The 13947-nt window shown below is 36.3% G+C and overlaps 2 protein-coding genes across 4 annotated transcripts in view; both read left to right on the forward strand.

Moving 5' to 3' along the window:
* Positions 1 to 303, forward strand: part of LOC136027970 (protein NDRG3-like) — a 123118-nt gene extending 122815 nt beyond the window's left edge. For all 3 annotated transcript variants that reach the window (XM_065705462.1, XM_065705460.1, XM_065705463.1), the window contains one exon: positions 180 to 303. The gene's annotated coding sequence lies outside the window, so the exon portion shown is untranslated. The remainder of the gene's footprint in view (positions 1 to 179) is intronic.
* Positions 304 to 13315: 13012 nt separating this feature from the next.
* LOC136027972 (trypsin I-P1-like) overlaps positions 13316 to 13947 on the forward strand; it is a 72604-nt gene continuing 71972 nt past the window's right edge. The window contains exon 1 of the mRNA XM_065705465.1: positions 13316 to 13555. Coding sequence (XP_065561537.1) covers positions 13405 to 13555 — 151 coding nt within the window. The 5' untranslated portion in view covers positions 13316 to 13404. The remainder of the gene's footprint in view (positions 13556 to 13947) is intronic.

Here is a 13947-nt window from a genome sequence, read left to right on the forward strand (position 1 = left end):
TAACTTTGGATTTCCTTTAGATAATTACCTTGGATCTTTAATTCGAAATTAAGTCGACTAAATTATTCAAATTTCTCAAAAGTACTAAGGTTTCAGAATTTTTCTTCTTTTTGGATTCTATTTTTTTAACCGTTCTCTAATATCACTTATAACCATATTTATCGTCTTTTTTCTTTCAGGTTGTATCACGCAGCTATATTCAAGATTTGTAAATGAACTGTGCATAGAATATTATTTTTTCAAGCGATATTGATATTTGTCATTGAAGTGTTTTTTTTAAACATTATACTCTTTTTTTATTTTTTTCTCTAGCTTTAAAGTTTGAAGGGAAGATTAAGGCCCATCTTAAATCGTGTAATAAGGGTCTTAAGATTTTACACCTTAGGAAGATTATGCACAAATTTCAGAGGGTAGATTTCGTCTTGTCTTAATTTATGCATTAATCCATTAGACAATTCGACCATTGTGGATAAGACCACAAGACTATAACTATAGTCAACAAAGCTATAAGTCTAGTCAAATCCATGCCTTTCTTTCCATTATTGGTAATCTTATGTTAGATACAAAACAATTAGAGGAGGTCACACCTTGCTCAATTTTTCTGAACCAATTACCATTCTATGCCTGTTATTGGGAATTACTCCCGAATCCAGATTAAAAAAAGTTAAAGTAATGCTATACCTAAAGTTGGATCTCTGAATCTTCAAACATCTTTATTCCTTAGTTTTATAATATGAAAAAAACTTCGTTTTCTTAAAGAGTTAAAGAGGCTGCGTCCCAAAGTCGAACCTTAAAACGTACAGGAATTAGAAGAGGCAGTTGGGGGGCTGCCGCCCCCCAAATCCCCCGCTTTTAAAGACTCTTTTGTACAGGTTTTTTGTTTTTTTGCTAACCCCCAGCTCTTGGCTTCGGAAAGGCCCTCTTTTAATTAACAAAAAATTGAAATGAATGAATAATGGAATAACTTCGAAAAATGTTAAACACAAAAGGACAGGAGAACCATTGCGCCGAAACTAGTAATTAGTAACAATGAAGTCCCCCCACAACAAAAAACCTGTACAAAAGGGTCGAAACTTTCGGGGGGTTAAGATTTTCCTACGAAACTTTCAAGGGCACTTACTCGGAGAATTCCACATCGAATGAGTCTTCGTACACCCAGATCCGATGTCGAATGTGACCTGTAGGCGTCTAGGAAAAAAAAGAAAATGAATTTTAAGTGGCTATGCGTGGTTTCTGGAAAACAGGGAAGGAGTTATCGGATCGAGCTGAAATTTCGCGGATAAGCTCCTGGGGCGTAGGGGACCTTAACTTGTGAATTTCAGCCCGATTGGACAACGTTAAAGGGGGGCTGGGGTTGACGGGTCGAAACTTTCGGCCAGATTTTCCCCATGAAGGAAAAGTTGGAAAGGGATGAAATTTTGCAGGTTTCTTAGTTGGAGCTCGAAATGCATCCCTCCCCATCCCTCTGTGACCACTGGAACCGAAGATCGCTTAACATTGTCGTGTGTCGCCTCTTTATAGAGGCACGAGTGTGCCTCCTTGATAGATTACTAGCTGTTGGGGTGGCGCTTCACGTCACCCCAACACCTAGTTGGTGGGAGCACTTCGCACCCCCCACAAGCCTCCCCACGCACGTAAGTCGTTACGTGCCATATTAGTTACGTGCCATTGTAGTTGTGTCCCTGTGTCCCACCTGTGAATATAGATGTGAATATATATATGTTTTTAACTACGTAAAACTTGCGAATATAAAACATTCTTCTCTGTCCCATTGTTTGTGCGTATAAATAGATTGTCAGGTTTACTGACTCTGAACATGCAATATATAATTGTCCATGGGAAAAACAATCCGTATTCTGATCTATACCTCATTATTCTAATGATTGTGCTTGAGCTTTGTTGATGGTGATTGCTAATCGGACATTTCCTGTGTCCCCGTCGTCATTTATGTATCCCCCTGTGCCCCCCAGCATCCCCGTTGTAGTTGTTTCCCTGTGTCCCGGTCGTCATTTATATTCCCTGTGTCCCGGTCGTCATTTGTGTCACGACGTCCCGGTCTGTAATTTCTCTTTGAGAGTCCCGGTCGTCATTTATATTCCCTGTATCCCGGTCGTCATTTGTGTCCCGGTGTCCCGGTCTATAGTGTCATCTTATAATGACGTCATATACAAAGCCTTATATACTTGTAATGACGTATATACTTATAATAAACCCACAAACAAACAAACATGCATACAAACAACTTAATTATATCTATCTATCTATCTATATAGTCCCGCTTATGGTATGGTGGCCCACCATTACGCCCCACCGTATGGTGGGGCGCTTCGCACCCCCCCCCCCCCCCAAGCCCCCCCGCGCGTAAGTCGTTACGCGCCATATTAGTTACGCGCCATTGTAGCAGTGTCCCTGTGTCCCACCTGTGAATAAAGATAGATATAAATATATATTTTTAACTACGTAAAACATGCGAATATACAACATTCTTCGCTGTCCCATTGTCTGTGCATATAAATAGCATTTATATTCACTGTGTCCCGGTCGTCATTTGTGTCCTGGTGTCCCAGTTTGTATTTCCTCTTTGAGTGTCCCGGTCGTCATTTATATTCCCTGTGTCCCAGTGTCCCGGTCGTCATTTGTGTCCCGGTGTCCCGGTCTGTAATTTCTGTTCAAACAATCCCTGTATCTCAGTCGTCAATTATATATCCCACCTGTGCCCCCGGCGTCCCCGTTGTAGTTGTGTCCCTGCGTCCCGGTCGTCATTTATATTCCCGGTCGTGATTTGGGTCCGGGTGTCCCAGTCTGTAATTTTTCTTTGAGGTTCCTGGTCGTCATTTATATTACCTCTGTGTCGGTCGTCATTTGTGTCCCGGTCTGTAATTTATCTTTGAGTGTTTTTTCTTTTTAGTTTTTTTTAGTTTTTTACATTTTTTCAGTTTTTTTTCTTCTTTATTTTTCAGCGTCACTATGAAGTACAGCACCGGGACACAAATGACGACCGGGACACAGGGAATATAAATGACGACCAGGACATAAGTAAAAAAACTAAAAAAAGGTAAAAACTACAAAAAAAAATAAAAAGAAAAACTAAAAAAGCTAAAAAAAAGAAAAAAAGAAAAAAAATGAAAAATAAAGGAGAAAAACAAAACTAAAAAAAATAAAAATAAAAAAACTAAAAAGGTAAAAACTAAAAAAAAAATAAAAAGAAAAAAGAAAAAAAAAACTAAAAAAAAGAAAAACCAAAAAAAACTAAAAAGAAAAAAAATGGAAAAACACAAAAATTTATTTCATCATATACCAATTCAAAAACGAATGTATATACAGACCGGGACACCGGGACACAAATGACGACCGGGACACAGGGAATATAAATGACGACCGGGACACGGGGACACAACTACAACGGGGACGCCGGGGGGCACAGGGGGATACATAAATGACGACGGGGACACAGGTAATGTTCGATTAGGAATCACCATCAACAAAGCTTAAGGGCAATCATTAGAATCATGAGGTATAACTAAAAAAAGGTAAAAAACTAAGAACTAAAAAAAAGACCAATTCAAAAACGAATGTATATACAGACCGGGACACCGGGACACAAATGACGACCGTGACACCGGGACACAAGGAATATAAATAATGACCCGGGACACAGGGACACAACTACAACGGGGACGCCGGGGGGGCACAGGGACACAACTACGATGGCGTGTAACTAATATGGCGCGTAACGACTTACGCGCGCGGGGGGGCTTGGGGGGGGGGGGCGAAGCGCCTCCACCAACTAGGTGTTGGGGTGGTGCGAAGTGCCACCCCAACAGCTAGTCTATCTATCTATATATATAAAAATAAGTTGTCTGTCCGTTATGCCAGATTATATCTTCTATATATATATAAACGAAAACAAACTAAAATGTAAAAACTGGGAATTGCATAAATATTTCCAAATATTTTAACAATAGACTAAAGTAATTCGGAAACCTTAAAACAGATACTTAAAATTTGAGGTTTATTATAAATTGCTGAGCTTTAGCAAGTTTGGCATAAGAGGAATTTTTAGTATAAATCTTAAAATGACAGAAGAAACAGCCGAGGAAGCTGCTCAAATAGTTAATTCAAAGAGAAATTTTAGTATAAATCCTACAATGGCAGAAGAAACAGCCAAGGAATCTGCTCAAAGGATTTATGCCAAAAGGCTTGCGGCTAAAGAACGCAAAACCGCGCAGTTAGACTAAAATCCACCTGGACAGCGAGAGTCAAAACGTATCAAAACTGAAAATGATAGCGATGATGATTGGGTTTGGGATTTTGACTTGGATAAGGTCATCAATGCCTACCAGATTTTAGTAAAAAACACAAAGTTTTGGCGATATGTATTTACGTCTGAAAAATAAAGAATAAAAAGAAAAGACCGGGACACTCAAAGAGAAATTACCGACCGGGACACAAATGATAACCGGGACACTGGTACAGAGGGAATATAAATGACGACCGGGAAACTCAAAGAGAGATTACAGACTGGGATACCGGGACACAAATGACGACCAGGACACAGGGACACAACTACAACGGGGACGCCGGGGGCACAGGGGGATATATAAATGACGACAGGGACACAGGGAATGTTCGATTATCAATTACCATCAACAAAGCTCAAGGGCAATCGTTAGAAAAATGCGGTATAGATCTGAATACGAATTGTTTTCCTATGGACAATTATTATGTTGGTTGTTCAAGAGTTTGTCTGTGGGTCTGTGTGTCAAGTGACATCATGTTTGTTTGTCGACTGACGTCATGTTTGTCGACTGACGAAATTACAGACCGGGACATCGGGACACAAATGACGACCGGGACACCGGGATATAGGGAATATAAATGACGACCGGGACACAAGGAATGTTCGATTAGCAATCACCATCAACAAAGCACCGGGACACAAATGACGACCGGGACACAGGGAATATAAATGACGACCAGGACACTCAAAGAGAAATTACAGACCGAGACATCGGAACAAAAATGACGACCGCGACACTCAGAGAGAAATTACAGACTGGGACACCGGGACACAAATGACGACCGGGACACAGGGAAACAACTACAACAGGGACGCCGGGGGCACAGGGGGATATATAAATGACGACGGGGACACAGGGAATGTTTGATTAGCAATCACCATCAACAAAGCTCAAGGGCAATCATTAGAATAATGAGGTATAGATCTGAATACAGATTGTTTTTCCCATGGACAATTATATGTTGCATGTTCAAGAGTCGGTAAACCTGACAATCTATTTATATGCACAGACAATGGAACAGCCAAGAATGCTGTATATTCGCATGTTTTACATAGTTAAAAATATACATATATCTATATATATTCACAGGTGGGACACAGGGACACAACTACAATGGCGCGTAACTAATATGGCGAGTAACGACTTACGCGCGTGGGGGGGGGGGCGCGCCACCCCAACACCTAGTATATCTATATATATAAAAATAAGTTGTCTGTGGATCGTGGATCAGGTGACGTCATGTTTCTGTGTCGGCTGACGTCATGAAATTAGTTGTCGTCATTTTTGTTATGACGATGCTTAGTATATTGTAAAACACATTAATTTGGTTAATAATATACCATTTAAAACACCAAAATGAACATGCTGGAGTAGTCACTCGGTGAGAGAGGGTGTCAGAACGGAGAATGAAGGTCCCAGGTTCAAATCCTGGTTAGGCTAAAAAAGGTAAAAAACTAAAAACTAAAAAAAAAACTGAAAAAACTAAAAAAAGGCAAAAACTACAAAAAAAAATAAAAACTAATAAAAAAATAAAACAGCCGAAAAACTAAAAAAACTAAAGAAACTAAAAAAAGGAAAAAACTTAAAAAACTAAAAACTAAAAAAAAACTAAAAAAAAGGAAAAAACTGAAAAATAGAAGAGAAAAAGAAAACTAATAAAATTAAAAATAAACATAAAAAAATAAAAAAGATAAAAACTAAAAATAAAGTAAAAAGAAAAAACGAAAAAAAATAAAAAAGCTAAAAAAAAAGGTAAAAACCAATAAAAAACTAAAAAGAAAAAAGGTGAAAACTAAAAAAAAATTTAATCTAAAAAACTAAAAAAAACTAAAAAGGTAAAAACTAAAAGAACTAAAAAAGAAAAAAAAACTAAAAAAAGGAAAAAAACTGAAAAATAAAGGAGAAAAAGAAAACTAAAAAAATATAAATAAAAGTAAAAAAACTAAAAAGATAAAAACCTCAAAAAAAAACTAAAAAGAAAAAGAAAGAAACTAAAAAACCTAAAAAAAGGTCAAAACCAATAAAAAAAAAACTAAAAGGAAAAAAAGGGAAAAAATTAAAAATTTATTTCATCATATACCAATTCAAAAACGAATGTATACCGGGATGACGACCGGGACACAGGGAATATAAATGACACAACTACAACGGGGACGCCGGGGGCACAGGGGGATATAAATGACGACCGGGACACCGGGACACAAGGAATATAAATGACGCCCGGGACGCTCAAAGAGAAATCACAGACTGGGACACCGGGACACAAATGACGACCGGGACACAGGGAATATAAATGACGACCGGGACACAGGGACATAACTACAAAGGGGACGCCGGGGTGCACAGGGGGATATATAAATGACGATGGCGACTCAGGGAATGGTCGATTAGCAATCACCATCAACAAAGCTCAAGGGCAATCATTAGAATCATGAGGTATAGATCTGAATACGGATTGTTTTCCCATGGACCATTATATGTTGCATGTTCAAGAGTCGGTAAACCTGACAATCTATTTATATGCACAGACAATGGGACAGCAAAGAATGTTGTATATTCGCAAGTTTTACGTAGTTAAAAACATATATATATATATATATATATATATATATATATATATATATATATATATATATATATATATATATATATATATATATATATATATATATATATATATCTATATTCACAGGTGGGACATAGGGACACAACTACAATGGCGCGTAACTAATATGGCGCGTAACGACTTACGCGCGCGGGGGGGCTTGGGGGGGGGGGCGCGAAGCGCCCCCGCCAACTAGGTGTTGGGGTGGCGCGAAGCGCCACCCCAACAGCTAGTATATATATAAAAGTAAGTTGTCTCTGGGTCTGTGGAGTGACGTCATGTCATCATGTCGTCATGAAGTTAGTTGTCTTCATGTTTGTTATGACGATGACGTCATTAAAGGTACTTAAGAAAATCATTCAAAGACAAATTTTTAATTGTAAGAAGATAGTGGACGGAAAAATGTTTAATTGTAAAATTACTGAAAAACCTACAATGGCAACAGCCGAGGAAGCTGCACAAAAGACAAATTTTTAATTGTAAGAAGATCGTGGACGGAAAAATATTTAATTGTAAAATGACTGAAGAACCTACAATGGCAACAGCCGAGGAAGCTGCTCAATGATTCTATGCCAAAAAAAACTTGCGGCTGATAGAGAAAGTAAGAAAAGAAAGCGTGCCAAGGAAAAAATAAAAAAAGGAAAAAAACTGAAAAATAAAGGAGAAAAACAAAACTAAAAATAAAATAAAAATAAAATGAAAAAAAAACTAAAAAGGTAAAAACTCAAAATAAAATAAAAAGAAAAAAGAAAAAAAAGTAAAAAAACTAAAAAGAAAAAAAAAGGGGAAAAACACTAAAGTTTATTTCATTATATACCAATTCAAAAACGAATGTATATACAGACCGGGACACAAATGACGACCGGGACCCAGGGAATATAAATGACGACCGGGTCACTCAAAGAGAAATTACAGACTGGGACACCGAGACACAAATGACGCCCGGGACACAGGGAATATAAATGACGACAGGGACACAACTACAAAGGGGATGTCGGGGGGCACAGGGGGATATATAAATGACGACGGCGACACAGGGAATGTTCGATTAGCAATCACCATCAACAAAGCTCAAGGGCAATCATGAGAATCATGAGGTATAGATCTGAATACAGATTGTTTTTCCCATGGACAATTATATGTTTCATGTTCAAGAGTCGGTAAACCTGACAATCTATTTATATGCACAGACAATAGGACAGTGAAGAATGTTGTATATTCGCAAGTTTTACGTAGTTAAAAACATATATTATATATATATATAAATATATATATATATATATATATATATATATATATATATATATATATATATATATATATATATATATATATATATATATATATATATATAAACATATATATATATATATATATATATATATATATATATATATATATATATATACATATATATATATATATATATATGTATATATATATATATATATATATATATATATATATATATATATATATATATATATATATATATATATATATATATATATATATATATATATATATATATATATATATATATATATATATATATATATATTCACAGGTGGGACACAGGTACACAACTACAATGGCGCGTAACTAATATGGCGCGTAACTAATATGGCGCGTAACGACTTACGCGCGCGGAGCGCCACCCCAACAGCTAGTATATATATATATATATATATATATATATATATATATATATATATATATATATATATATATATATATATATATATATATATGTATATATATATATATATATATATATATATATATATATATATATATATATATATATATATATATATATATATATATATATATATATAGTTTCTTTTTTAGTTTTTATTTTTAGTTTTGCATCTTTTAGTTTTTTTCGCTTTTTTTTCTTTTTTGTTTTTACCTTTTTTATTTTTTTCCTTTTTTTAAAGTTTTTTTCTTTTTAGGTTTTTTCTTTTTTTAGCTTTTTTCGCGCCATATTAGTTACGCGCCATTGTAGTTGTGTCACTGTGTCGCACCTGTGAATATAGATGTCGACATGACGTCAGTCGACACACAAACATGACGTCAGTCAACACACAAACAAACAACTTATTTTTATATATATAGATGAGCAAGAGTTCGATTCTCTTGATAGAGGAGCTTTAGCCAAGCTATTTTAGCCAAGCTTTAGCCAAGCTATTTAGCCAAGCTTTATCCAAGCTAAATAGCCAAGCTATTTAGCTATTCTTGTATGGTATACCAGACAAATACATTAAAGTGATTAGTGCTATGTATGATAATTAAATAAACAAAACAAGTTTTTTAACGGAAAGTAAGGAGTGACATTAAAACTTAAAACGAACAGAAATTACTTCGTATGTGAAAGGGGCTGCTTTCTCATCAACGCCCCGCTCTTTACGCTAAAGTTTGACTTTCTCTTAGCTCTACTTTTTAAAACAGTAAAAAACTTTAGCGTAAGGAGCGGGGCGTTGATGAGGAAGCAGCCCCTTTCGCATACGAAGTAATTTCTGTTCGTTTTAAGTTGTAACGTCGCTCCTTACTTTCCGTTAAAAAAACCTTATTTTGTTTATTTAATTTCTGAAAGTTTTTGAATCAATGCATGTTTCGATTTTGGCTCTCCGCAGATGAATAATTAAAACGAAATTTCCATTTTTTTTTTTTGGCTAAATGGCTTTCTCATAGTTTTGATCGAATGATTTTGAGAAAAAAAGGAGCGGGGGAGGAGGCCTAGTTGCCCTCCGATTTTTTGGCTACTTAAAAAGGCAACTATAACTTTTAATTTTTTAACGAATGCTTTTATTAGTAAAAGATATACGTAACTTATAAATTAGCTTACGTAACGAAATTCTGTATTCTCATGTTTTTATTACGTATATGAGGGGGTTCACCCCCCCCCCCGTTAATATCTCGCTCTTTACACTAAAGCTTAAATCCTGTCCCAATTTCTTAAGAATGACCCCTGAATCACAAAAGCCGTAGAATAAATAGTTGAAATTACTAAAAATACTTTAGCGTAAAGAGCGAGGTATTAGGAGGAGGTGAGCCCATCATATGCGTAATAATTATTGTCCGTTTTAAGTTTTAATTCTGCTCCTTACTTTCAGTTGAAAAAACTTTTTCATATTTTTTTTTTTCATTGTTCTTTTTTTTATTAAATAATGCTAGAAAATCCTTTTCTCCCTTTATGGAAATTTTCCTCCCCCATGATGAATTCCTCCAAGAAAAGTTCCCCCACATATCTTCCTCTCACTCTTCCCCCCTCCAACGAAAAAAATCCCCCTGAAAACGTCTGTACACTTCCAAATAACCATTACTATATCTATGCTCTGGTCAAAGTTTGTAACTTGTAGTCCCTCCCACGGGGACTATGGGGGAGTAACTCGTCTCCAAAGACCTAGATATAACGTTTTTCGACTACGCTGAATAAAATGGCTATCTCAGAATTTTGATCAGATGACTTTGGGAAAATAATTAGCATGGAAGGGGTTCTAGGTGCCCTCCAATTTTTTTGGTCACTTGAAAAGGGCACTATAGCTTTTCATTTCTGTTAGAATGAGCCCTCTCGCAAGATTCTAAGGCCACTGGGTTGATACGATCACCCCTGGGGAAAAAAACAAACAAATAAACACGAATCCGTGATCTGCCTTCTGGCAAAGAAATACAAAATTCCACATTTTTGTAGATAGGAGCTTGGAACTTCTACAATAGGGTTCTCTGATACGCTGAATCTGATGGTGTGATTTTCGTTAAGATTGTATTACTCTTAGGGGTTGTTTCCCCCTATTTTCTAAAATAAGGCAAATTTTCTCAGGCTAGTAACTTTTGATGGGTAAGACTAAACTTGATGAGAATTATATATTTAAAATCAGCTTTAAAATGCAATTCTTTTGATGTAGCTATTGGTATCAAAATTCCATTTTTTAGAGTTTTGGTTACTGTTGAGCCGGGTCGCTCCTTACTAAAGTTCGTTACCACGAACTGTTTGATAACACTGCTGAGGTTAAGATAGGAAATGAGGTTAGTTGGTGGTTTTGTATTAAGTCAGGGGCTAAGCAGGGTTGTGTTCTATCCCGCTAAATATGGATAATTTTGATGGACTTCGTCTTAAGAAGCAAAGGAAAGGCAATGAGAAAACACAGAATCAAATGGGGAAGAAATACTTCCCTATACATAGATTATGCTGATGATTTAATTATCCGAGATGAAAGTTTGAGCAAAATGAATGGCTTTTAAAGGTTTTGCAAGTTCAGGGTACCAGAACAGGTTTGAAAATTAATGTTAAACAGATTAAGTCGCTAAGAATAGGAATGAGTTTGAAAGGTGGCTTTGGATAGGGAAAGGATTGTTCAAGGGGATAGCTTCACTTCCCTTGGTAGTATAACTAGTAAAGATAGTTGATGCAGTGAAGATGTTTAAAGTAGAATAGCCAAGGCATAAGATTTTTTTTTTTTACCAGCTGAAAAGGTTTGGAAGAATCGGAAGATAAGTCTACGAACCGAGATTAAAATATTGAAAGCTACAATGATGACAAGGGAGGCGGATCTAGGGGGAGGTAAAGGGGGCAAGCGTCCCGGGTGGCAATACAAGCTTAAATTGTAGTAGTTTCGGGCAAAAGTTGTGACATTTACCCGATGGATGGTGTGGATGGGGGCGGCAAAGTCTACATTTACGCCCCTTCCCAGTGAGAAAAAAATAGCTCCAGTTCTGGATGATAGCGGTCAAAAATAGTTCTGAAGCATGAGTACTCCAAAACATGGGGAGGAAATTTACTAGATTTTTTCGAGGGAAATTACTTACGGATTCTTTTGAGTGCCCCACTGACTGACCGTATAAAATATTTCCCCGGTGGCCCGGTGGCATCCCTGGAGGCGGAGCTATCAGACCTTTCGACTAGGTTCAACAAAATGACAATTACAAAGTTTGACCATTGTCAAGGAGAAGGACACATAAAAAGGGCAGGAAGGGAGGGACAGCTTTCCCTCAAATTTATCTTTACTCCTCCAGCATACATTGAAAGTTTCAGCTTAATACCATCTGCTCTTGCCTAGACATCCCTAATATTCCCTTTTAGCAACCAGCAAGGACAAAGGGTGTTTTTATTTTGTTTGCCATCCGTCTCAAACATTTCCTCAAAGTTTCACCTTAATATTTCAAGCCTTTTTGGAGATGAAGGATCAAACATACCCTCTTTTCTTGATAAGATAAAAACTTTATATTTTACAAATGAGCAAACTTACGTAACTGGCGTACCTTCAACCAGGAGCTGCACAAGGGGGAGGATGTCAACGCAGGAGACATAGTAATTTAAACTTTTGACTAGTTTCAATAAACTGGCTACCTCAAAATTTTGATTGTATGTATTTGGATGAAAAAGGGCATGGAAGGGTGCTGGTTGCTGGTAGATGGTACTATCACTTTTCAACTTTAAAAAAGGTACTGAAACTTTCGATTTCCAATTGAATGATCTCCCTCCAGAGTTTATACGACCATCCTTCTCATAAAAACCTTACATTTTAACAAAGGTTAACTTACATAGCCTACAGCGATTGCCCCAGGTGCTGGAAGGAGAATTGTCAAACCCAGAGGCATGATTAGTTAATCTTTGGACTATTTTGAACAAAATGGCCATCTCAAAATTTGGTCGGACGTGTCTGGGGGAAAAACAGTGTGAGGGTGGGTTGTGCCCTCAAATAACTTTTGACGCTTAAAAAGGGCACAAGAACTTTTTATTTGCAATCCAGTGAGCCCCCTCCGATGTTTACACGACCACCCCTTCCATTTTAAGTGGCTTTGGGGAAAAAGTATTAACAAATCGAGCCGTTATGCTACGCCATAGCATTGTCCCTGACTGAAACAAGTGAATAGAACTTTCAATTTTCCTTCTACTGCACATCTGGAATTATCCACAGGGAATACGGGGGGATTTTCCGGGGAGATTGCTTGGGAGAATTTTCTGCTGGGTAAATTTTCCAGGGGAGGACGCCTAGGCCCCCCAAAGAAAACTAGAAAGTCAAAAGAAAGCTCCACCTTCTTAAGCTGTTTGGAACCATTTACCTTTTTTCTTAATGATTTTGGCCCACTTTTCTTTTTCTTATTTAATTTAGCTCCTCGGTTACCAAAAACTGTATAATTGCAAATGAAGGTTGTTTTCACTAAGAATTAAATTCGTGATTGTTCTGTTTTCCTAGACATAGTTGCGTAAGTTTGCACTTAACTAATTCATACAATCAGATATTATTTTCCCTGTCCAGGGCACTTGTGCTCTTGAAACGCATGCGCGATAAAAAAAAAGAGAAAAGAAAAAAAATGGTTTATAAATTTACGACATGTAAACACTGCATTGTTATGTATTTCAGTTATGGGTTCATGTATTCATAAAAACATATGCCAAATTAAGTATATGTCTGTTTTAACCATCTGTTGTATAGAATGTAACGTGTCTATGAAGACACAAATATTTATTAGTCATATGGAAATATTAAAAGTATGAAATTGTTTTTGTGGTGGATTTTGATAAAAGTTGTGACATTGACAGAGTGTTCTAATATATTCCCGCGGTTCCTCTATGAAAAAAAAGAACCTAAAAATGAATTCAGGGGAGAGGATCGGATAGTTAAAGGAATCGATATACCGATAAGTATGAATTTGTTTCACATTCTTTGGAAAATACTTATATTTTACCTTTTTATATTTGGAGCTATATTTACCAGCATTTTAATACTAGTTTTTTGTATCTGTTTTATTTTGTTTATCCACTCCCGCCTAGTATTTCTTTCAACACCAGCTTTTACACAACTTACGACAAATTGAAACTATCACCTCTTCTCCACTCGGTGACGTCACTAAGTTCATAATTTCCCTAATTAATGTCGCTTACACTAATTCTGTTTTTTACCTACCGTTTCAAATACACCAATTTACCAATACGGAAATAAAATAATGTAAATAAATTAAAAAAAAACAGTAACGTATCATCTTTGAACATGTAAATTTTTACCATTAAGATTAAGATTTATAATAATTACCATT

Source organism: Artemia franciscana, chromosome 6 (assembly GCF_032884065.1).
Source record: "Artemia franciscana chromosome 6, ASM3288406v1, whole genome shotgun sequence".
Lineage (NCBI taxonomy): Eukaryota > Metazoa > Arthropoda > Branchiopoda > Anostraca > Artemiidae > Artemia > Artemia franciscana.